Raw genomic sequence first — 26411 nt, 5'->3', positions numbered from 1 at the left:
TTGCCTCATCCTCTCTGCTGAAAGCCAAGGAGAAGATGTGATATTTCATTTGTAGGGAAGGGTTTTTGTCTTCCCAAGTGTTGCATCACCAGCCTTTGATTTCTGTTTAAAACCCATAACATGCCAAAAACCCAAGAAAAATGCAAGCAAAGACACCTGTATTTCTCCTGGAAATAGCTTTTGGAAATGTTGCTGTGAAATGCCAGCTTCCCCAGCCCTCACACTTCCATCGAGTGCCATTCTGAAATGTGTGGTTAAATACACCCTTTCTTCCTCTGCTTATATCTCAAATTTTCTCCTCTATACTTTGGCCAGTATTTTGCTGCTGTTTTACCCACTCTAGCACCTGAGATTTGCAGTAATGCTCTTTAACAGAAAACTAAGGATCCTCCACTGGGACAGAGCATGCAGGAAATTTTACTGATCCATTTCCTTATCAACTTGAGATATATTTTAGTAAAATGGAGAGAGGCAGCAGAACTCCTGTCTTATGCTTCTCTGTATCTGAAGAGTGTGGAACAATCCTGTCATCTCAACATGATTTGTTCTTTACTTAAAAGTAAGACCAGCAGAAATGCAAACAGTTAATATTTAATTTTTTTTTTTTTTTTAACTGTGTAATTGTTATTTTCTGTGCTAGATTTTCATCCCTAGTCACAGACACCAAATTCCCTCAAAAGTTCTCAGTATCACTATTGTAAGTTCAGCAGGAACTACTTCAAATTACATTTTCCAGAAATAAAGCTACTTCTTATTATCATACAGGATGACGAAATTTTTTTTGCAATTTTTGCAATTTTTGGCTGTTTTACAAAGAAATTAGATTTCTTTTCTCATTTCCTTGTCTGTTTCTGTCCATAAATAGGTGCTGGGAGTAGTGTTCAGCTGAGGAGTTCCACAGAAAAGCAGCACAACACACATTCAGTGCGTTGTGCCATCACCATATTCATATTTTTATTCCCTCTCCTTTATTCTAATGGCTAATTTTTGTTCTGCCCTTGGCTTTCCCACAAGAATTCCAAGAGATTGACCTCACACAGGACAGTGCCCCAGATTTTATCAGCTCTTGGAGTGCACTAAAGCAGCTCAAAGGCTTCTCTGAGCTCCACCAGATGTCTAAGCCTGCTTAATCACTGGTAATTTAATGGGCTATTTTTAAATCTCCTGGCAGTCCTGAGAGCTGATGGGCTCTGAGTGTTCCACAGCAGAGGGACAGACGTTTTATTAGTGGTTTCTTGACTGCTGGTAACCAATGCAGCCAACTGTGCCATCCCTGCAAAAAAATCCTCTCATCACGACTGCAGCGAGAATATCCCGTGCACAGATGTGAAATACCCAGTGGCAGCAGAAAAGGTTATGGATTTAATCATCTCTGATGTTATCATCTCAAAACTCTAAATTTCCTTTTACTTCAGCCCTTAAAGTACCTGGTACTAACATTTCCCTTGCGAGTACTCCCTGATGAGTTGTGAGAGTTACCCAGGTCCGTGGAATTCATTCTGGCTTGCAGGATCAGGAGGAAAACAGCATTACCTTGTGTGTGCTGTGGGCAGGATTTATCAGGCTTGCTGATACAACCACAGCACATCATCTGCCTCAAAGGTCCCAGAGGAAATGGGAAAAAAACTCCCTCTGGTGAAAATACAGAACTTAATACTAAAATTTGCTTTTTCTTTTTTATTTTTTTTTCTTTCTTGTTTTTTTCTTTTTCTTTTCTTTTTTTCTTTTTCTTTTCTTTTTTTTCTTTTTTTTTTCTTTTTTTTTCTTTTTTTTTCTTTTTTTTTCTTTTTTTTTCTTTTTTTTTTCTTTTTTTCTTTTATTTTAATATGATTTTTAATACTTAAGTTTTGAAATACCAATGAAATGAGATTATTCACAGCTTAGTAAAGTGTGGTTATGAAAAGCTAGTCTGCAATAAATAGATACTGCTCTGAAAATGGCCATGCAGTTGATCATATATTTTATATATGATCATTTATAATTTCATATATATCATATCTCAGATATAATGATATGATACGATATAAATTTTTATATTATATATAATATATTTATATAAAATATATATCATATATTTTATGCTTTTTATATGTTTATATTTATACATTTATATATTATATATATATATATTTATATATTTTTACACCTATTTTATCTGAATTTTTACTGAAATGCTGAAAAAAATATTATAGTCATTTAGCCAGGATTTTTTCCCTCCTTTTCCAGCAGTAGCTATATAACATGGATTATTAAGTATGTAAATAAAGAAGGATTCACACAATCTGTACTTTTTTAGAAGTAACAGCCACTTAAGAAGTTGCTTGTGGAAATAAAGTAACGTTTTCAGCCTGGTTGTGGGTTCCACTCCTAATTTTTTTCCACATAATGGCCTGAGAGGTATTTTTGGTGGCCCATGAAGAATTCAAACAACAGGCTTCACCCTCCTATTTGTCACTTTTAAATGGTACTGCAGACAGCTGATGGCACCTGGAATTCTTCCTAACCTGTTTCTTTAGTGCAGCCATAAAGTCATTCAGAGGAAAAAGCAATTAAGAGCAATAAGAAAATAAGACCAGTATTTATTATCTTAGCCTAGAGGACTACAGGCATTAAAAACATAGTGACACAGTGTTAAAATCTTGTTGAAGGTCTAAGCTTAAGTGAAAAAGAGGCCAGCAAAAAACAATTCCACATTTTTAAAGGACAACTTTAAAGTCTCTCCAGTCTTATTTTATTTGAAAGCAACCCATCTCTACGTAGGTTTGAGAGGATGTTTAATTTTAAACATATGACAGCTGGTATAGCAAATACATACCAAATTAAATGAAAACACATTTTTACTTTAATTATTTTCATTTTATTATACCTAGGAAGCATGAAAATCCTGTATAGTGGAATATTGATCAAAATGCTAAAAAAATGCTTCTTTCTATCAAGTTACTATGGCTTCTTCTAGAGCAATTAATTTTCTGTCATAACTTACTTTAATTTTTTTCAGGTGGTACTTTTAGATATTTACCTTAATAATATATATTTAAGGGACTACACAACAAAATCCCTCTCCTGTGTAAGATGCTGTGATGATAATTAGACTTCTCTGCAAAGAGCATCTAGTTGTTCAGTTGTTTTTTTCCCCCCATAAAATTTTTTAGATCCAATTGGTCATGATGGATTATACTTTAGGCTTGGTTTGGGGTTTGGGATTTTTGGGGGTTTAGTGTGACCCTTTAGGGAAAAAAAAAAAAAAAAACAAGCCTGAAATGCTGAATTTCATTTTACAAAATAGCACTGGTGGTGAAATTTAGTTAGAAACACACATAACTTGCACTTTTTCAGCAAGCCTACTGTACCAGCACTGATTTTCCTTTACATCCAGATTTTGGGGATGGAGAAGAGAACAAAGCACCTTTATCTGATGCAGTAAGATAAGGAGAGCTGCATTTCTGCCTTTTTTGCTGTAGACACTGAAATCCTTCTCTTAGGATAGAGGTAACAGCTCTGACTGTGCCAGTTTACCCTGGAAAAAAATCAAGGCAATCATGAGGTCTTAAATGAAGAGTAAATAACTTGCTTAGGACAGGTTATTGACTTGGGAAGGAAATTGGACTCTCTTGGTGGGTTTGGTGTCCAGCCATAAGTTCCAGCTGTTATCTTAAGCATCCCAAAATAATCTGAGACCTAACTGCAATATCAGGATATTTAATAGGCAGGTCTGCACTTCGGTGAATTAGCAGCTGGAGACAATTGGGGCCTTCTTTTTTTCAGTCTCTTAAGGGTAAGAACTGTCCCCACCTTGGCACTGCCTCCCTCTTATCGTCATCTTCATTGGATCCAGGTTTCTTTATTTCTTATCCCAGTGATTTTATATTTGCCAAGTGGATTAAGATTGCCCAGCATGCATCAGTGTAACCTGATGAGAGATTTTTGAAATATTTTAAAATAAATAAATAAATAAATAAATAAATAAATTAAAAAGCACAGGCTACAGGATCACAAAAGTAAATAAAAGAAAACCTGTGGGGAAAAAAAAGGCATGTCTAAAATTACAAGGCAGGCTGAACATAGGATTGGCTATGCTGGGAACAGAACCACAATGTCTGTATAAAGACAGGACCAAACTGAGGATTTTAAATACTCCTGAAATGATGAGCAGAGGAAGGTCAAGTGAGCCATTTCACCATGATCTTCACTGTGAAACAGAGCCTGGCACTCCCTGGATCCTGAGGGCTCTTTCCCCTCCCTTGGCGCTGCGAGGTTGATGAGGAGTGCGTTATTTTTAAAGACATCTTCACTTTTCACGCACTGCCTCACACTGTGGGTTATCCTCACAGAGCATGGGCTCCCTTCAGATCAAATTAAGCCAAAAGTTGTGCTGCAAAAGCTGGCCCAGGGTATGTGGAAGTCCCTCAGCACAGCTGTGCAGACACCCTGTTCTGTGGTGTCAGCGTTGCAGGCCTGCTCCTGCTCCCTCGTGCTGTCTGCCAGTGTGAATGCAGAATAACTGTGCTTATTTCCCAGCCTCTGGCATCTTGGGCAGAGCATGGTTGGGTTTTGCCATGTGTTGGAGAGCAGAGGATGGCTGAGGTTGCAGGGAACCTCTGGTGAACACCCCACACCGACACCGAGCTGGTGCTGCGCATCCGCGCAAGCACCACAGAAACATTTCACACTGGGGTGCATTTATCTTTCTGTTTTCCTCCAACTAATTCCCCTCCAAAACACCCTGAATTGTCTGTAGCATCCGAAACAAGGTGGGAAAAGGGAATAGTTACAGCCCAGGAGAGTTCTTTCCGACACGAGATGTTAAACTGTCTTTTGATCAGCTGCTTGTAGAAATGTACATTAACTGCAGACCACGGCTCTTCTTGTAACCAGCTACTGATTCTATCAGTTGCAGACTAATTGCCTCTACCTCCTTCTAAATTCTGCTGCACTGAAAAAGCCAGAGTCACGTTCTAATCCTGTTAATCACATTCAGCTTTGAAGGGTACACACTGGTTGTGTGTTAATTCAACTTCTCTCCCTGGTAATTTGTTTGATTGCCTGTTACTTGCAGACTGCATTAACTGAATAAAAGTGTTCTGTGTCCTGATGGGAAGTTATGACTTTCATTTAAGCTACTTTAGTACAGATGTTTTACTTGGAAATTTACGCACTAGAAATCAGTGTAAATCCCCCTCAACTTTCTGCTCTAAAGCAGAACACAAAAGAACGGAAAGCAAGGTGGAAGGTAATGAAGCAAAAGCTGCATTTCTTTAATTTAAATAATGATCTTTCTTGCCTGAAGACTTCTCATCTGCCTATGAATAAATAAGGTGCTGAAATATGAGATGAAAATGCTGGTGCTATATCCTGTATTCTTTTCCTTCATCTCCAGCAAGACGTGCAGTCTGGATCGTCAAGACCTAGAAGAGAGTCAATTTATTCATTTTTTCTTCTTCATTTTTTTTTTAAAGTCCACACACACATATTCCACACAGTCCTGTATAAGTCCTACTGAAAGAAACCTGAGCACATGCCAAATTAGCTTCCAGCTTCACACATAATTTTCTGAACAAGAGTGCAAGGCCACCAGATATGTCCCATATAAGCACAAAACAATCATTACTAGGACATTTTTATTAACACTGGATCTATGTGATAATAAAGATTTATTGTGGTTCTACCTTTGGAATCCCCTGAATCTTAATGAGAATTTTTTTTTTTTTTCCCCTCCCTGTTCTGAATTTCAATGAGGAGTACTCTGAGTGTCATGGCCATGTTAAATATTTGTCAAATCCTCTCAGTTCACATCCAACATTTTAAAAATAAACAACTGGTTTTGTGAAGGCATTTTTTTCAAGTTAACAGGAGAGATGTTGACTTTTTGTATAAGAAGCATTCTCTGCTAAAAAGAGGCTACGCTTGTAAAATTGCTAATGTCAAAATTATTTATAAAGAGAATCTAAAGTTGACTCTGAAATGTTTAGTTCAAAAGCTGCCTGAAAGTGTGGACCAATTAGTAATTCCTTGCCAGATCAGTCTTCTTAGAAAAACAGACTATCCATTTAGACTCCAAAAATATTTGGGAGCAAGGTCTGGAGACCTGGTGTTTATTAATTCATGAAAGACTTATTCTAATTAGCAGCGCTCATTTCCCAGGGGCCCACTTAGGAGCCCAGCTCCCCTGCACTCCTTGCAGAAGAGAAAAGCCCCTTCAAGCCATCCATGAAAGCTCCCAAAGCAATGTCCTGCTCTGATTGAGTGCCCCTCTCTCCCACCACTGAAAAAACAGCAAACAGAAAGAGTTCTGCCCGCCAGGGACGCTTCCCTTCATATCCTGGGGTGCCCCAACATTGCTACCGGCAGTAAAAGGTGGCAATAAATTAGCTGGTTCTGGTAAAACCAAAATTCTTGAGCCATTTACAGGCCCTGACATTTCCCCTCGCTCTCTTGGTATCTCAGTATTGGGCATTTTAAGTCGTTCCTTTCCTGAGAAGGATTTACTACTCGTTATTTGCTCCTCTTTGCTCCCATGTTGGGACCTCCAGGCTTCCCTTGTTTGATTGCTCTGAACAATGAAATTTTCCCCTTCTACTCTTATAAATGTACTCTTACAGGTTTCTGTGCTTTCTTCTTTACCTAGCCACAGGATCCCAGGGTGGTCTGAAGGGTTGGAAGGGACCCCAAAGCCCACCCTGCCCCACCCCTGCCATGGGCAGGGACACCTCCCTCTATCCCAGGTTGCTCCAAGCCCCATCCAACCTGGCCTGGGACACAAATCCAAACCCCAGAGTCCAAAGGCACTGTCCAGGACCAGCTGATTTCTCAAGATGGTTTTTGTTTCTCCTCTCTTTCTGGATTTCTTACTCTCCACATCACATCAGTTCTTCTGCCCAGCCCCCACGTTCCATCCAACACCAGTTTGCTCAGAGGGCCTCAGCTTCCCAAAAATCCACCACTGGGTCGTCAGCATTTGATCAGCCAGAGATTCTTTATTTCTTCACTTTACAATTTATTTGGGTTTTTTTTTCCTGTAAAAACATGTCAATCACCTGCTTGTGGACTTCAGCACTCCTCTCACTTTACTGTAATATTTTCACTCTGAGTCTCTCTCGCCTGATTTAAGGGGCAATATTAAAAATGCCAACTGCTCCACAGCCATTTATTGTTTTAAATAAATTCACTTTTTTTTTTATTATTATTTCTCTTTTACTGACTCGCCACATCGCTGGAGGACACAGAACAAAACCTCAGTTATACTCTCAAATTTCAAGAAGATATCAGTTTTGATAGGGAGTTCAGCTCCTTCATTCTGCCTCTGAAATTACACTATTAGGTCAATTTACTTTTGTTATTGCATTCTCTTTCTTGATGATTTTAATCCAAGGCATCTGGCCCAAATCTGTTGCATTCAGTGCTGGGTTCTGGTTCAAAAAGAACTGATCACAGACATGCTGACTCACGTGGAAACCACTTGAAAGATTTTATTAGGCTTTAAGACTCCTGCCTTGCATTTTTAAAAAGCCTTGTGCTAAGATTACAAAATAAAGAACTCAAAAAAAAAAAAAAAATAAATTAAAGAAATGAGAAACTTTGAGCTTTTGAAGCAGAAAAGGAAAAAAAGGAATAAACTGGGAAGGAATTTCAGGAGAAAAAGAAGCATGGTAACAAATGTTTTAAGAGAGTTACTAAAGCATGGGCTCATGAATTGAGAAGGAAATGGAAAGACAACTGGGGAGTCAGCCATGTATTCTGATTATCAGGAACACATGGGAACAGTTTTTGGCTACAAATCATTCCCAGTGTTGATTAATTGGGTTTTTTGGGGCTATGCATGACGCCCAGGAGAAAGGTGTGATGTTATTCCATGTTGTGTCATTAGGTGCTATCAAAGATAAAATGAAAAAAAACAGGAAAATAAAGGTAAATTGATTGACTCAGAGCTTGGAGAAGTAAAATTATTGTCCACGGTGTCAGCACACACTGGGAGGACAAAAGCTGAACCATTTTGCTTTGATGTATTGCAAAACCACACTGAAACTCTTCTAATTATGTTCTCCTCTGTTTGTTTTTGTTTATTTTTTTAAAAAAATTGTTTGTTTGTTGTTGGGGTTTTTTTGTTTGGTTTATTTTTGTTTGGTTGGTTGGGTTTGTATTTTTTTTCTTTTGTTTTGTTTTTGGGGGGTTTTTTTGTTTGCTTTTTGGTTGGCTGGTTTCTTGGTTGTTTTTTTGTTTTGTTTGGGGTTTTTTGGGTTTTTTTTTTTCGCTTGTTTTGTTTTGTTTTAATTTTAAACTGTTCTCTTTAGGTTGACCTGCTCATCCCTACAAAGATCACTGGGATAATCACCCAAGGAGCTAAAGATTTTGGCCACGTCCAGTTTGTGGGGTCCTACAAGCTCGCTTACAGCAATGATGGGGAGCACTGGAAAATATACCAGGACGAGAAGCAGAAGAAGGACAAGGTAAAGCAGGGGGAAAAATGGGAATTTTGGTGCTGGCAACACCACTGGATATTATTTCAGGGGGTTCCAAGTGCATGGATCTCACACACACAGGGTGAATAAAAGAGTCACTTAACACTCACAGTGTTATATCACACCTACCAGGGCCATGCACCTGATTTAGTGCTGTCAATTTCACAAATTAACATAAATTTCATAAATCTGGGGGCATGAAACTTCACAGTGCTCCATTAATCAGAGATATTTCTTCATTTAACCCTAGAGCAGAAGGTGGGTAAACAGCAGTGTATTTGTATATTTCAAACAAAGAGTGTTTCAGTGCATTTTTTGGTAAGTATGGACTATTTTTAATTATTTCCTGTGAAGCACATCCTTGTTACCCAGACATTTTGGACTGATTTTTTTTTTTTTCCTGGAAATTAATGGCTAGGGTTTCAAATACCTACTGAAAATATTATTTTTATTATGCTATAAAATGAATATGAAACGTAAAAAAAAGGTTTCACAACTTCCTAAGCAAATGTTTAATGAGAGGCATAGGGAAAGTACAGGTTTACTGATTGATTTACCTGGAAGCATTTAACTTTTCTCTCGTTATTCATTACACCTTTCCTTTAAATTGAATAAAACTTTTATACTGCAAATACCTGAATTTCATAATAACATCTGCTAAGAGAAATACTGCAGCATGTGCATTGCTTAGGGATGTGTTAACCAAGACAACAAAATGTGAATTATTTATTGAACGTCTTAGTGGGGTTATGTCTGATTGAAACAAAAGACAAATTTATTGAAATACCAGATGGCTGATGTGTCTGATAACTTCTCAAATCTGGGTATTCAGGGTGATAAATGTTCAGACTTCCTCTTACATTTCTTAGTATAAATAAAAATTCCTCAGGAAATAGACCAACAATGTTCTTTACGTAAGTCAATTAATTTTATTTCAAACAGTGAGAAAACCTTTGATATGCACTGAAATTTACTGTGTGAGTACAGGGAGAGCTAATGATGAGGGAGTTAGACAGCTGCATCTCCCACATTTCAGATTTAGATTTTAGCTGATTGATTAAATGTCTTTGATTAGGGGAATGTGTCCAAAAATACTGGATTGGGTATTGGCATGACTGTAAAACGTGTCTGCATTGCCAGGTCCTGCCATCCCCACGCTGTGAATTCCCACTCCTGACACCCAAATGTCACCTCACCGTGGCTTCAACCCAAACTGAGACTCTTTTTTCCTAAAGGATTTTGGATAGGGAAAACGAAATCAGCTGTTTTGGCCACCTGGCAGAGGAGGTTCTGACACCGGTGGCCCTGGATGTGTCTGCTGTAAATGGCTGTCAGATAAAAATTGTAAACAGACAGCTCCCCTTTCTCAGGCATTCCAGGAATACACCCAGCTAGTGGCTCCAGTACACATCCTGTTTTAAATCCCTGGTGTTTAAAAAGAGGGGGGGAAAGTGAAAGAAATAACTTCTCTAGGCCAAACTTGTGCTGTGGATGCTTGCATTCATTTTATTGTAAAGGAGAACATGGGTTGGAGTCCCTGGTGATAACACAGTCGCAGCAAATCTAAAAGAAAATGCACTCTGACTTCAAGTGCTGTTCCAGTCTATTTTTTATTTTTTTTTTTTTTTTTTGTCAAAGCAATTAAATTGTTTTTGCCTCCTTCATCAGATGGACTGTTAATTGCTGCAGACATATTCCATTAGGAAAAATGGAATGCTCTTAAGCGTGGTCTCATTTGAACACGTCACAGCCTGTATTAATTTACATCCCTGAGAATAAAATAGTTGCACATTATTACGATTCTTTAACAAGTCAAGATCAATTAAAAGCACAGCAAGATCAAATGCACTTCACTGGAAATTAGAAGTTAGGGTATTCTGAATCTAAATTTGTACAAAATAAACAAGTTCACTTGATTTGAGTCTAGACCTCAGCCTTTGATACACAAACATCAAACTAAAATATCTGCCTTTGGGGTGTTTTTTGTCTATATCACAAACATCCAGAAAAGCTAAAAGTTTGATGACAGAGTCTGACTTTGCAGAAGTCACTGAACTTGGCAAAACTTTATAGGATGTAGGACTGGGAAGGGTCTCAAGACAGCACTTAGGCACAAACCTTTTGACTTCCAAAGGCACTGTGGTCCTCTCCTCCTGTGCCCTCAGCATAAAATGGGATTCAGGAACCCCCAAGCCCCTTCCTGGCACTTGGAGTGGGTGCAGAAAGTTAAATTTCAGGGCTAAGGTTCAGTTTGTTCACCTGTCTTTCGCCTCAGACAAGGCTGTACCATCCTCCATCAGATTATCATTTAATATCTTCCAAGAGAGAGATTGTGATGAAAATTCTATAAACAGTCAGAAACATTGTTAAAATATCCTCCAAAGTGGGAAGGTGGTTTATCCCCCTTGCTGCCACACACCCACCCTGTCCTCAGAGAACACAAAAAAAATATGATTTTATCTTCATTTTTTTTCTTCTTGTTTCGGTTGGAGCACTTCAACCTATTTCTTCTCAGTTTCCATCATCCATTTCACGACTGAGAATACAAAAATTTCTTCAGCCAGAGGAATGGAGTGTCACCCAGTAAACCCTTTTTGACACCCAACCCCTCCTCACCACTCCAGCTGGGTGGATGCAGCGCTCCCATGGGATTTTCCCACTGGACAGAAACCCAGGCCTGCGTGCACTGGGACAGAAATATAAATAAAAATGAAATCACAAGGAGAAAAAGCAATGCTGCACCTCACCCATGAGGAGCAGGATGGGAACAGCACCACTGGTCCTGTCTGACATTACCACCTTTGCACAGGATCCACCACAATTTCTTTATATTAAGGTTTAACAAGATTTAAGGATATTAAGGATAATAAGATTTGTTCCCAAATGCAAGAAAACTGTGAAAGAAACCAAGTTTTCATAGCAAAGTAAAAGTTCTGTGAAAGGTTACATCTGTTTTCAGGAAATACAGAAGGGAGGTAAAAGGTAGATAGCAACAACTAGCAACAGCAGCGAGCATTAATTATTCATGTTTTACCCTCATTAGCTCTATTTATCAGCTGAACATCTTGATTTATTCTATGAAGGATAGAACACAGAGATTTCTTATTTCTCCTGCAGGTGATTTAGTCCCCTGAAATCATCCTGTGGCCCTTGTTTAACCATCAAAAAAGTTTAGGGGAAAGGTAGCTCCAAAACATTTCAGGGAAAGGAAAACGGGGTGAAAGAAATTTAAAAAAAAACAACTTTAAAGTCACAGACACAAAAATGATGGAGATATTGGTAGGGTGTTAACAATGATTTGCAGCTGAATATTGCGACTTTAGAATGAAATTGTGATTTTATAATTTAGGCAAGAGCTGAGAGCTTAATCCCATCTGGTGCTTAGCATCTCACTGCTGATCTGTTTGCAGGATGAGTCCTACAACATCAGCAGATCTTGCTGAGAGCCTGGGGCTGTTCACTTATCCCTCCCCATCATTTCTTGAAGTTCATTTACAAAGGAGAAAATTACTGGTCTCTTGTATTATGTTGTATACAATGCATTAAGTTTTATTTATATATTTATATCTATATATATTATATAGATATAAAATATATATATTAATCTATAAATATTTATATAAATATTTATATTTATATTGATTAGATATAGATATAATGTATATATATATATATACATACACATATACATACACATACATAAAATATAATCTCTTCCACACTGCAAATTGGGTCAGTCCTTAACAAAACAGTGACTTAGAGGAGAAGGAAACAGGGTGTTCTGTTTTTGCACTGTTTCCCATGGAATAGCTGCTCCAGGAACAGTGTCTCCTGCAGCTCCTGCTTGGCTCCTTCTATTTTAATGGCCAGTCATTTCATTTCACATCTATGCTGATGTGACAAATCCGTGTCAAAAAGTTCTGGGAGGAGGAAAAAAAAAACAAACAACCAAAAAAAGCACCACAAATGGAGCCTTTCCCATTCATTTTAAATAGTGTTTGAATGAGTTGCTTGGAAAAAAAATATGAAATCTTTGCCTGTGGCCTTCAAGGAGCAAAATAAATTACATTGCAGGCTGTCACGTAGGAAGAAAATATATTTTAGAAACAGGACCAGAGCTAATAGCTATCTTGTATTTCTCAACTAGAGGTCAGTAGCTCACTGTGCCTCCAGAGCTGAGGATGTCCAAACCAAACCTGACCTTTCTCTTTTTTTCCCTTTTTTTTTTTTTTTAATCACATTCCACATGTGATTTATAAATTGCACAGCCTGCTGTAGGTAACTCAAGGCCAGCTGCAGTGTCAAATGGCATTTCAGAGGCTGTTTCTTTACAGGAAGATGAGAACATTTGAAAGTAGCCTAAAGGAGTCTGGCAGTCTGCAGCAGTGCCAGACATCACCACCAGCCATCAGAAGTGCAATTAACTGCAGGTAGACAATATCCAGTATGCAAATGGACACTGAGTTTGTGCACAAAGTGATGAACCAGTTAGAGTTTATACATTTCTGAGTGTACAGCCCATTGTCAGGGCGAGAGGAGACAGGAATCTGCTTATCAGAGAAAAGTTAGATCATGCCAGGTTAAAAATTTTCCTGCTAGCTGTGCTAATGTATTTTTTCTGATGATGTTTAATTATTATAATGCCTGGTTTACACTGATAGATTCAATTTCTACATATAATCTACATACTTGTCACAGGTAATGAATTTTTTTGATACAGCTAAAACTATTACTATTTGATAGCATTACCTGCAATAATAGTGGTAATTTCTAATCTAAGTGACTTCTTATCTGCACTGGTTTAAATTACAAGTGAATTCCACCGCTTTGAGCTGAATTATCATGATTTGTGTCAGGTGAAGATCTAGCTGTGCTCATTTCAGGTGTGCCCTCAGCACACACCTCTCTCCCTCACACCATACCAAAAGCTGGGGGGAGACAAAATGGGCTGACAAAAAGACAAAATGCTGATATTAGCAACTTACCTTGAATTTCTGTAAGCATTTCTGGAGGCATTTTGGTCTTCAAAATATTTCTCTTTTTGGCTTTGAACCTCCTGTAAGCCAAGTAGAGTGGACTAAAAACCCATTTTTGTAGCATCAACATGTGGTTCAGATGGGAAAGACAGTGTGAGAATGTGAGAGCGTGTTTCATAAGTTTAAAAGTTTTATCTCCCTCTATCTGTTCTGAACATGAAGAAATAATAAGGGCTATAATAATAATAAGGTGTAAAGATATTCATGGATATGAACATAAAGTTTGCACTTTATGTATAGTAACTGAGAGAAATAATGGGGTTTTTTCTCCTCTTATTTGCTCCAAAAATGCACGTGCCCACAAACACATCCATGTGTCACCTTTATTTTTCTGAATATTGAGATGTTCTGCACTGAAGAAAGCTCCAAACAGGCACCATGACTGGATACTCTTTATAAAATATTCTTCCTCTAATATGAGCAGGATTAACTGCTCCATGAAATGACATTTTTAAAATATTCTGCTCAGTGTGAAAAAATGTTGTTAAGGTACAGCAGACAACATTCCTTTCCCTGAGCTGCTAATCTTCAGGTATTTCTCCTAAATTATTCTGTCTTAGAGCAGTTTTCTTTTTAAAATTCTAATCAGCTTACATTGTCATTATCTGGATTTTCTGCTAATGCCATAAAACACTTTGTTTACGTTGAAAAAATCTCACTGATTGCTTGGAATCAAGACATTAAAATTGCTTGCTGGACACAAGTATAAACGATTTTTGTTTGTATTTCAGACTTTCCAGCAGAGAATATCAGTACCTATTTTCCTGGTTTTCACTCTTTTTTCCACAGAGTAATCATGAATAAAGTTATCTTATTTAAATGTATTTAAATGCAGCATGAATTATCTGGCTTTTTTTTTTTAACAGCAGCCAGAAGAGACTGGGCTACAGAGGAGCTACACATGGGTGTGGAGAGTCTGTATGTGTAAAACTGCTAGTTTTCAGTAAATATCCCAGATTTACAACTAGAACTGCTAGCACTGAGTAAATATCCCAGCAAGTTACACCTTCTGAGTGTGCAGGCTGACATAAATAGATAGAGACACTGTAAAATCTGAAATGCCCTACAACAGGGTTGTCAAAAAGCGGGAGCTGTTTGATCCGCTTGCAGAAAAGAAAAGTCACCTTGTAACGTGGCAGCCACTGGCAGGTTTTGTCCAAAGGACGGACCATCCTGTAGCAGATGACCAGAAAATTGGAGTGATGGAGGGATTTCTGCTTTTACATTTCCCATGCATTTGTAACCCTGCAGTTCTTTGGGGCACAACTCCAAACCCCATGTGCAGGGTCAGCTGCTGCTTCCCCATTGGGCTCAGACCCAGCAATTCCTCTCCAGGCCTGGCAATCAAGGACACCTCAGTGCCTCAGGCCCCAGAAATGCAAACAAAAGGGAGCTGGGGACAGCAAACTGGGGCTGAATGGCTTCATCAATTCCTGCAGCTGCAATTGGGAGATCAACCCCCGGTGTGCAAATGGAGCAGACTTAGAAAAGTGGGGAACCCGTCAGCCCTGCTCCATTTTGGGTGCGGGCCTGGGGGGCTTTGTCTGCCCTAAATGTACCTGAAGGCCCTTCAGCAAATCCAGCTGCTTTTTATTCCAGTCACTTGGTCTGCCTTCTGTTTTTAGGGAGATCCAAAAAGGCATCAGGAAAAGTAAGGTTATTATCCTTCCCCAATGCCCTTTCCCAGCTCTTAAATTTTTATTTTTTTTTTTCTTTCCCCCGTCTGTATCCTTAATAGCCCCAGCTGTTTTTCCCCCTCACAATTTACCTGATCTTTAGCAGTGGTGAAAGGCTGTGGAAGCTGTGCCACGGTTTAATTATGTGTTGAAAGGGGAGCTGTGACCTTTAGATGGCTCTGGACTACCCTGCTATCATTGCCTGTCCCCTCCTGGCCCTGCTGAGGGGACACTGTAATATTGCCTGCTATTGATTTTCCCCACGCCACTTATGGTTTTATAGACATCTACAGTATCTCCTCTCAGCCTGGAGAGACTTATCTGTTTAATAACTCCCATAAAAACCTTCTTTTTGCTGCTTCTTTCCCTGTGTTTGCTGTTTTGGGATGAGGCAGGAGCAGACCTGCACTCACCCAGAGCTGAAAATGAGGGTGTGCACTGACACATTGATAAGTTACATTCTGGTCTGTGTTTCTTCAGCAAAATAGGGTTATTTCATCATTGGGAATTTTTTTATTTTTTTTTTCCTTTACTAGAGCATTGTATTGCAATTCCAACATCAGCCTCTGGAAACTGACAAACTCATGGCAGTCTTCAGAGCTGTCCTGAAAAATACTGCTCAGGAAAGAAAAAAAAAAGTGTGAGAAATGGGCATTGAGAGGCACCAGCTTTTCAAGGGTTTTAATTGCTTTGGTGGCTTATTTAGTATTGCCTGCTTGGCCATAAAGCAGCAGGTAGGTAAAGAAAAATTACTTTTAGCGACAGGAGTAGCTCTTTTTTCTGCTAATAAATCATGTGTTGTCCTTTGTCCTCCCCATTCCTTCCAAATTCCTTGACTCCATTAGTGAACTGAGGCTAAAGGAAAATGAAGAGTGGGAAAGGACATCGTTTTTCCCATAAGAAATTTGCCATAAGGCCATAGAAAAAGAAGAGTAGATTTCTTTTAGAATGTTGTTTCATGCAGGCCACTTTCGTAGATGCTGACAGTGCTTCCCTTACTTTCTGATTAATTTATTTCCCTAAAATCCTTCTTCTGATATAGTAGATTTAGTTAATTTCATGAAGCTAGATCTTGAATTTTGAGGGAAGGTGTACTTCATATTTCCATAAAATAACATCTGAGACAGATCAGTTAGACTTCAAGCCATAATGATATCATGCATGAGTTAAAACTAAAATTTAATTCTTGTTTTCCTGCTGTAAGTAGATGACATAATCTCCCTCCTTCAGCTGCATTTGTTGCTGGTTTTGCATCACATAATTTTATTTATCTTGCATATCTACATGCAGATATAAACACTGGGGCTGTAGAAATGTTCCTTTGTCTAGCCTGGCAAAAAATATCAACAGATACTTGTCTTGCATGGACAAGAGATCAAAATAAAAACAAAAGCCACTTTTAAGCTTTCCTAGCTGCTCTTTTGGCATTTGGGAGGTGCCACTGTAATATCAATTATGAACCTAGTGCCTGTTATTTTTTTGATACAAATTAAACTGGACTTGAGGTGCAAACCTTGTTAGCCCAAGCTCTGCTGATTTGTGTATCACCACTGTACTTGGGTACAGCAAACAATTTTCCCCGTGCTAAATAATTTGGGTTTTCTTTCCTTAGAGCCACAAACCTGATGTTTCTGTGGCCATTTTCTCTGTTACCTTATCCATCTGTCAGAGCTCCCACATCCCTTCACGCTCCCACCTCTGATGGCAGACGAGAAGGGGAATTCTTCCCTTCTAAAGAGCATCACCTGTGGAGGGGACACATTTTCAGATTTTCAATGGAGAGAAGCTTCCAAAATCCAAAGAGGTGCAGCATGGGGACCAAAGAGCTTTGTGAACTTGTCACAAAGGAACCAGAGTCAGGGCTAAAATTTTAGATCAGCCACCATGGACTTCAAACTCTGATATTTTCCCCAAGAACTTCTAGGAAAGCTGTAATTCTACGTTAATTCAGTCATGTAAGCACTTCTCCAGGAGGTCCATATTCTTCTCTGCATGAGGCAAATGACAGTCATTCATTTCAAGTTGAAAAGCCATCAGGTCCCTTTTTTACAAATGAGAAGTGAATTGGCTGACATTTTAAGAGAATGAACATTTCCCATAAAAACTGAAAATAACCCAAGGGGATAATCCGATCATTTTGCCAAAAATTGGTGCTGTGGCCTTTGAAATTAAATAGTGGCTGGCAGGGGAAAAATCTGGCACTGATTTATCACAGACAGGAGTTTTATAACTCACTTTTGTGTGAGTTAACCAATACAGGTGGAAATAAGATTGTAACATGCACTGTACTTGCTAGGATGTTTTACTTTTATCACAGCTTGAACCCCTTAATTCATCTGCTGACTTTTGTCTGACATGAGAACATAATAGCCTTGATAATCACCAATTTCATAAGGGTTTATATAGTTGCATCCCAGCTATAAGTGATGTAAGTGATACAATAAAAATTCTTAACCTTAATTATTAATGTTATTTTCTCAGAAACAGTAGCAGGATCTCCCGGGATTAATTTGAGGTGGTACAAATGCCAAGTGAAAAGACATCTAATTTTTTAAATGTTAACGATTTTTTGTGTAACTTGCAGAGCGTGGCCCTGGCAGAACCATGAGTGAAGCTTTGAGTAGAAGGCTCTACCTGCACCTTGGGCTGAGTGTGAATGAATCACAAGGTCTTAGCAGAGGCAGAGGCTCATGGAATCACAGATTTGGGTTGGAAGATACTTTAAAGCCCATCCATTCCCACCCCAGGCACGGCAGGGCCAGCTCGCAGTGTCCCAGGAGCTGCCAGCCCCAATGTCCAGCCTGGCCTTGGGCACTGCCAGGGATCCAGGGGCAGCCCCAGCTGCTCTGGGCACCCTGTGCCAGGGCCTGCCCACCCTCACAGCGAAGGATTCCTTCCTAAAACCTAACCCAAACCTTCTCTTTGCCTCTTCAAACCTTAAGTTTAGACAGCACTAAGAGCCGTGCGTCCCAACAGTAAAAACTCATGGCGGACCCAGGGCCGTCGGAGTCTCACCGCAGGCCGGGCGGCCTCAAAGCACCTCTCCTCTGCCTCCCCCGCAGATGTCCCAGGGGAACTCCCACTAAAACCACCCCGTTGCTTCCCCCACAGGTGTTCCAGGGGAACTTTGACAACGACACGCACCGCAAGAACGTGATCGAGCCGCCGATCTACGCCCGGCACGTGCGCATCCTGCCCTGGTCGTGGTACGGCCGCATCACCCTGCGGTCCGAGCTGCTGGGCTGCGCGGCCGAGGACTGAGCCCACCCCGCTCCCGCCGTAGATGAAGAAGCCTGTAGGATGCTGAGTGGGGTTTTTCCATGAACCAGTGCTCGCTCATTTTTATGGTAGGCCGCTAGCTGTCTTTCGCCAGGAGGTCTAAGCCTGCCCTTTTAAAACGATCCGAGTTTTTTTGCCCTTGAAATCTGTTGGTGTTGTCCCTTCTGCTGTGGAATTATCCTCCTAGCTCTCCTTTGAGTTGTTCACCACCAGTTGAAACGCGTTGAGGGAAAAGATGAAAAAAAAACAGCAGCATCCTTTTTGCAAGGGAAGAGAAATAGTGTGACGAGGCTCATTTGCAGCTTCAGGAACATTGGGCTGAGTTCTCCATAAACCATACCACCATCTCACTTGCAAAAAGTGATACTGCAGCTTTTAGCAATAAGTTTACTTGGGGATGACTGCATTATAGTAATTGTGCCTATATCAAACACTGTCAGTTCTTATGACAAATATTTTGGGAAATTCTTCATGGTACTGCGAAACACGGTACCTGCGATGTTAACGAGCTACCTTTCACCACTTTCATCCAGACAGCAGAGTCCACGCACCTGGAGGGTTTTCCTAACTTCCCCATTTTCCTTCTCTATTTTGCATGCTGTAGACATGGCCTCCATCTTTTCTGTTTAGTATAGCACTGCTGGGTGTTGTTTCCCTTGGAAGATGTCACCTCCTTGCATACGTAACCAGCTCAGTGTAATATGAAGTTGACTGATTTGCCAAAGTTTATGGATTTTTGCAAAGTTTCCGAGCTTTTTCACGTAGACTAAGGTGAGGCACCAGGGTGCTTGTGGTGCCTCGTCTTGGCTGCCCACACAGTGCATCAGAAATCCCATTCCAGGATGATTTGTCCAGGGGTGAGCTCGCAGCCCCAGACTGTGGTCTGCCCACCCTTTCACAAACACACTGCTTTCACAAACGCTCTGAATTCCTGCGAGGAGGAAAATGCGGGGTGAAGGAACCAGGTGCTAAAAGACACACGGGGAGGAATGACTCCCTTACTGCCAGGATACCCTCTCTCTTTAGGCTCTTCCTAAAGTCACAGCTTTCCTCCCCAAAAGGTAAGAGGTGACCTAGGAGCACACCAAAGCCTGGCCCTTGGCACACTCTGCTCCTAAAAAGTCTTTTCAGACACACACCAGTGAGCCACAAGGAGCCTGTTTCCTACCATGCCCCATCTACAGGAATGCTTCACACACAGCACGATAGCAACCCCAGTTTAAAAATTAGTTTTTTAGGAGGAAAAGTGGAGCAGTAGGTGGAGGGGGGAGGGGGGCATTCTCCCCCGTGCCTCAGTTTCCCCTGCTGATTGAGATAACAATACCAACCTTTGAGGAGCAACCCAAGTTCCCTCGGAGTAAAGTGCTCTGTGACCACCTTAGAGCAGCACCTCAGCCCAAAAAGGATCCCGGGACAGGGAGTGAGGGGGCATTTTATCTGTTACCTGAAACAACAGCACTTGGGATTACTGCCAACCTTTTAATTTCATAACATGCTGACGTGGAGAGAAAGAGAGAATGAGAGAGAGAGAGAGAGAGATGTGCAGCTGCATGTTTTAGCAAACGTCACCAAACTTATACTTTCTGTCACTGTTCCATTCTCACCAAAACTCTGAAGTATAAATTTGGGCACTGCTTCCCAGGCCAGCAGCTAGCTGGCCCCACAATCTGCAAAAGGGCAAAGTTTACCTTGGAAACAAAATGGTTTGGATTTCGAAAAAACCTGCATTTAATCACACATTCTCCACCACAGACTAAATATATATTATCCATTGAACTGTGAAAGACTCTAGAATAGCAGCCAGGAATTTTACATACAAGAATTGGGGATATAATGGTGGCGGTTTTCTGATAGTGTCACTTAAACTGTCACATTTTAGCAAACAGAACACCCTGCCTCTACAAAATGACTTAATCCTTAAACTGTATTTATACAAGTATTTATTTTATAAGGCTTAGACATTTAAAGACTTCTAAAGAAGAGTCCTGTAAAGGTAAAAGTATGTGTAAGAAATGTTTAGGTCCTGTGCAACACTGCTAAGTTTGTTCTTTATTTTTTACTTTGTGCTGCATAACAAAAGCCACTAGACTGTTACTGTCTTGTCTGTAACTGTGTTAACAGCATTCCTTAATGATGTATATATGGAGTGGTCTTCAAGCAAAAGGAGCAATTTTAAAGAGAAAGTCAATCACCTTGGTGGCACTTCTAATGTAAAAAATAAAAAAAAAAATAAATCTGAATAATGGAGGACAAGTCTATCCCCACATTAAATCTGCCTGTATTTTGAAATTTAGGCTTTTGGTTAAAAAAAAACAACAAAACAAACAAAAAAAACCCAAAAAACTAGTTCCATTTATCTCTTTAGAGTGTGCACACACAATACTTTAAGAGTTTTAAATACATTTTTCCTATTATGGGAGAGCAGTTGACCCTGAATTTAATTACAGGTATGAAGAATAGCGTGCAGATATTTCACTAACTGACTGTATCCAAAAATCAGATAGCCATTTCAGAAAATTAGACTTTTTGCATTAATGTTCTTTTGAAATATTTGGTTTGTATTCTTAATGTTGGTTTGGGTTTTTTTTTTTCATGTTATTCATCTTTCACGACTTCAGTTTTGCTTCTGAATTAATATTTCTTGGTTTAGTAAATTAACTGTAATGCCTTCATCTGCACATAGAGTTTTCATGTGATGTAACACAGTAATTTTAATTTGGTATTAAGTTTTGTGCTGAGTATTTTCACCCTCATGTCCTGAGTCAGCTGCCAGCAGTCTTCACAGCCTGCAAGGACAGCTCCACACCTTGTGATAATTCTCCATGACAATTCATTAAAAAAATCAAATATCTGATGCCCTCACGATTTCAACCTGCATGCTAGTGGTTTTTCCAATGGCATTATTCCTCACCTACCAAAAAGCCATCTTGGAATGGCATTTCCAGCAGCAAATTCTGCTCCCAGTGTCAGCAGGATCAGTCTGACATGGCTCTTGGTTTAAGCAGAATCCTTCAGATTTAACAGAATAGGTGGGAATCATATTAGGGGATAGAATTAAACTTTTTCCCTGGTTTTATATTTTTGTCTAGGTGCATACTACTGCCATAAGGGGCACATTATAAATTAACACAACTGTTCTCTCCCAGTGAAAGCAACCAGCCCCCAGAAAACAGAAGAGCAGGACAGGAGACATCCCTTTAAGAGGGGACAGAGGAAAGCTCAGAAATGATCCTTGACTTCTGTACTAATTGCTAACAACGGCATTGAGCAAGGCCAAAAGTGTTCTCCTAATTAAATTTCACCCTGAAGCAGTTAAGTATTTGCAGGCAGGCTTCACCTTTATGTTGCTGGGTAATGTGCTACATTTATAGCCTGGGAAATTTAGCACTGGCACGAGGCTCCTTTTTATCGGCGCTAAGGGCCCGTGGCCTCACCTGGCTCTGGATCTGAGGTTGACTTTCTCTTTTGGAATGGCTGCATAGAAATTAAGTGTCAGTTTTGAAGACTAAGGATACTAAATGAGTGTATCTTTGCTATACAACCAATGTGAACTATAATATTCAGTGCTGGCTTCTGATGTGTCAGTAAGTACAGAAGTATCTCGGACACAAATGACCTTTGCAACCTTTCAAGCTGTGTGGTATTCAAATGGTTTTGTATATACCTAAATCATGTAGAGCGATGTAAAACCAGTACGACCTTGTCTAGTCTTCAAACTTAACAATAAAACTTTTGAAAAATGAGGCGGTTTCCTTGGAGCTGTTACGTTGCAACACCTTGAAGGAGACGACAGCTAATCTCACTGGCGGCAAATGTGGAGCAGAGATATGAGGTGGTGTTTTCCTGGATCCATCCACGGGGTCTTTGTGGTAGGTTAAGTTTGTTCCTGGCAAAATCAGCCCCTCAGTGTGTTCCCTTTGTTCTTCCAGATTAAAAAAAAAAAACAAAAAACAACCCAAAACCCTGTAGGTTTGAACGAGTCTAAACATTTTTTTTCCCCCCTATCCCTCTGCTCTCTGAATGAGCAGCAGAAATGTAAAATGACAACTTAATTTCCTGTAAGTCAGATTTCTTGGGATATTTACCAGTCCTTATCCATTCTCCCCCTGTCATGCATAGGCAAATTAATTTCTGAGAAGCTAAGGAGTGGCTGCAGGCCAGACCTGCCATGAGATGCCACAGCAGAGCTGGTGTTTGCTCACACCCTTGCCCTTTTTCTCTTTTATTTGCTCTGCAGCCTGCTCCCCAAAATGTCTTACCTTAGTTAACTCTACAATTTCAATTTCTGAAGAAGCTTAGCAATTAAAGTAGCATGTGGAAACACCCCTCTCTCCCAAACAATTAAATGACATAAAAATATTCTGTTTACTGAAGAGAGATGACGCTTGGTTTACACCTTGAATGAGCCCATAAATCACATCCTTTTGTTTTATAATGGCTTCACCTTGTGTCCTTTCTCCAGAAATCATCTTTTAGAGACAAAGTAAGCCACCCACAAGCACTCACTGGTGGCAATGTCTGCCCAACATGCAGTCTCAGCACTCAGCTCCTGTCCTTCAGCAGAAAAGTCACAAAATTGCAATTTTCCCTTATTATATATATCTCCACCAGTCACAAAAAACGAGATTACAGTGCTGCACACAAGAGGAGACATACTTTTGGAGGATGATGGCTGAATATTAGCACTTCAGTCATAAATTTCTGCATCTTGAAGCTTTCTGACCTTTGGTTATAAATTGCAATTCTTTCACGAAACATGGGGACTTCTCCTGAAGAACTGAAAATTGGGTTTTTCCTCACATTCTTCATAACAGGAATTCTAGTGAAGACAATGAGAGAAAATAATGAATAAATCTCTTCAGAATAGCAGCTATTTATCAATGCCCATCCTCCTATATCTGTTGCTAATGAGTTGAAGGGATTAACATGAATATCAACACTCTGCATCATCATGAAATAAGTAGTCTCTGATAATTCTGTAATAAAGTATCAAAATGACACTTATTTTATACTTTGATTTAATAGCAGGAGGTCAATCTGACCTGTGATCACTTAGTCTTAGAAATCAAATAGGACAAATTAGAAGATAATTTTTAAATAGGACTAAATGAAGATAATTTTACTGATCCCAAACTATTTTTTAATGTAATTTGTATAAGTTTCTTAATAGAGAGATACACTTTAGAATGCAGACGATCACTTTAGATTAAGAATCTAAAATATGAAAGGCAAAATTGCAAAAAAAAACTTTGTTGCAGAGCTTTAGGATTGCATTTATTGCAAATTAACTTCCAGTGATACACACATCATTGTAAATATGTGTTTTTAAATTCCTCTGAACGGGAGAACATAGGAACATGTCCTGTTCTCACAATTTAGCTTGCTAGGAGTGCAGCAAAATTAATTTTACCAGCGTAGGTGAGTAAGAATAATTGGGTTTTTACGTGGTTTGTATCAAACTGGAATTAGTCTCCACCTGTGTGGGAGTGTACAGGAAGCATGGACCACCTGGTGAAACACAGGTGGGGCACAGGAGGTGGGGAGGATGGCAGATATATATATAAATTTTCCACAATAATATTTCTTTCTCTGGTTTGCCATCTGATGGGCTGCAGTTATCCAAGGCCACACATCAGATGATTGGGTCAGCGGACACACTTCTCACTAGATGGAGGAAATCAGCCCTCAAAATACACTGGGAAAGGTCACTAATCATTTGCATCAGACTGGAAAATCAAAAGCAGGCTAAATGAATGTGTTTGTTTTCTGGGATGCTGCGAGAGGTCGGTAGGAGCTGTGGAGAAATGCATTGTGCTGCCTTGGCCACAGTAAATGCAATCGAGTGCACAGACCGCATAAAATGCACGTGTGACGCATTGAAGCAAGACCAAAGGGCCCCTAAAAAGTGATACACACGCTATTTCCTGAGGAAAGTGTGGGACAGTGTGATGGTCTGGCACACTCTGGGCTCGCACAAGCTCCAGCTGGGACGGATTTACCCTTTGAGAGCTCCTGGGGAAGGGGAGCCTCAGCCTCAGGCTCTTTAGGAAGGACAGGCAGGGCAGACAGGAAGGGGTGTCAGCTCTAACCAAACACCATGGAGTTCATGGAGCTCTGCTGGGATGGGTGGGGAGGTGACAGTGAGGGAGGGCAGGGACAGGCAGGGTGGCAGGGATGTCCCACAGGCTGCAGGGAGAGTCCACGGGCCCCTCTATGGACAGACAGGAGAGGCCTTGTGTTCACAAGCCTTGGTCCATAAGGAGAACTTCATCCACCCCAAATGTGAATCATGGCTTGGCTTGGGGTTGGGTTGGGAGAAAATTTAAAGATTATCTAATCCAACCACCTCCCAGTGTCCCAGGAGCTGCCAGCCCCAATGTCCAGCCTGGCCTTGGGCACTGCCAGGGATCCAGGGGCAGCCCCAGCTGCTCTGGGCACCCTGTGCCAGGGCCTGCCCACCCTGCCAGGGAACAATTCCTTCATAATGACCGATAACTAAACCCACCTACCTTTTCTTCCTGACTTCCCAAAAACTAAACCCACCAAGAGGGGCTGTGGTGACTGTGAAATGCTGGAATTCAAGATCCTTTTGGTGATGAGGAAGGGGCACAAATTCAATGGCCTGGACTTCAGGAGAGGAGAATTTGGCCTCTTCAGGGATCTGCTTTGGTCGAGTATAATGGGTTTAAATCCAGGAGAGAATTGGGCCCCAGTAAAGCTGATTAATATTCAGTGATCACCTCCTCCAAACTCAGGAGCAAAACATCCCAGCAAAGAGAAAATCAGACAAAGATGGCAAGAGTCCTGTGTGGGTGAACAAGGAGCTCCTGGACAAACAGAAAACACAAAAAGGAAATCTCCAGAGCATGGAAGCAATCACTGCTAGCCTGGGAGGTGTACAGAGAAGTTGTCCAGGGTCAGTTTAGGAAAAGTAAAGCCCTGATAGAGTTAAATCTTTCCTGGGACATCAATGGCAACAAGAAAAAATTCCGTAGGTATGTTTGCGACAAAAGGAAAAACAGGGAAATTGTGGGCCCACTCCAGAAGAAAACGGGAGACCCAGGACATGGAGAATGTTGAGATTCTCAACAGCTTGCCTCAGTTTCACCAAGAAGTGCTCCAGTTACACTGCCCAAGGTGCAGAAGGTGGAGAGAGGTGCTGAAGAACTGCCTTGTGTAGGAGGAGACCAGGCTGGAGACCATCCGAGGAAGCTGAAGGTTCCCAAGGCCTGGGGACCTGACAAGATGCACCGTGGGTCAGGAGGGAACTGTCAGGGGAAGTGGGTAAGCCACCCCTTATCACATTTGAGAAGTCATGGCAGTCTGGTGGGGTAAAAGAAGAGACTTAACCTCATTTTTTTTAAAATTAAGGGACACCCAGGGAACCACAGCGCCCGTAGGAAGATAGATCCTTCTGGAAATTATGCAGTTGGTGCTCTTCCCTCATTTTTTCTCTTAAAGGATGTGCCTCTACTATTTTTTGACTTGGAGAAATTCCTTCATTACATGTGACTCATGCTACTGTAACAGGTTCACAGCTTCTCTAAAGCGTGTGTTCACAGCTTCTTTCTAAGAGTGAAAAGGCACTAACGGGGAGTTTTTTTGATTAAACAATTAAAGCATGGGTTGTTTGTGTAAATACACAGCGTACATTTACATATTTATCTATATAGATATGTTTATATATCAGCATTTTCTACAGGTCTTGTCTATATGTCATATTTCATCTGAGAACAGAGAGAGAAGAGTGGAAGCAGTATTACAAAGATGTTGATTAAGCACATCAACCTAATCTAGCTGTTTTTCTGATGTACACTGATATAATTTTCTCCCATTTAAGAAAAAAAAAAACCTGATGGGGATGGGGAGAAGAGTGCATCTTCGTAGGTGTTTTATTTACACCCCCAGTTTGCTGCCACAGAATCCCAGAATGGTCTGGGTGGGAGGGGACATTTAAAGGCCAA

At 40.3% G+C, this 26411-nt stretch overlaps 1 protein-coding gene and 2 long non-coding RNA genes across 3 annotated transcripts in view; 1 reads left to right on the top strand and 2 right to left on the bottom strand.

Moving 5' to 3' along the window:
* Positions 1–22190, top strand: part of EDIL3 (EGF like and discoidin domains 3) — a 231965-nt gene extending 209775 nt beyond the window's left edge. Inside the window, exons 10-11 of the mRNA XM_086868065.1 lie at positions 8289–8444; positions 18280–22190. Coding sequence (XP_086724191.1) covers positions 8289–8444; positions 18280–18429 — 306 coding nt within the window. The 3' untranslated portion in view covers positions 18430–22190. The remainder of the gene's footprint in view (positions 1–8288; positions 8445–18279) is intronic.
* Positions 8492–18389, bottom strand: LOC147647973 (uncharacterized). The gene is made up of 5 exons (XR_015280529.1): positions 18313–18389; positions 16822–16913; positions 13442–13512; positions 10716–10800; positions 8492–10225 (listed from the first exon to the last, which is right to left on the bottom strand). It is a non-coding gene; the product is annotated as an uncharacterized LOC147647973 (long non-coding RNA).
* LOC147647972 (uncharacterized) lies at positions 21581–25715 on the bottom strand. The gene is made up of 2 exons (XR_015280530.1): positions 24957–25715; positions 21581–23266 (listed from the first exon to the last, which is right to left on the bottom strand). It is a non-coding gene; the product is annotated as an uncharacterized LOC147647972 (long non-coding RNA).
* Positions 25716–26411: the final 696 nt, after the last annotated feature.

The sequence above is a fragment of the Cyanistes caeruleus genome, chromosome Z (genome assembly GCF_971803275.1).
Source record: "Cyanistes caeruleus chromosome Z, bCyaCae1.hap1.1, whole genome shotgun sequence".
Lineage (NCBI taxonomy): Eukaryota > Metazoa > Chordata > Aves > Passeriformes > Paridae > Cyanistes > Cyanistes caeruleus.
The sequence above is the reverse complement of the archived record's forward strand: the minus strand, read 5'-3'. Positions and strand labels throughout refer to the sequence as shown.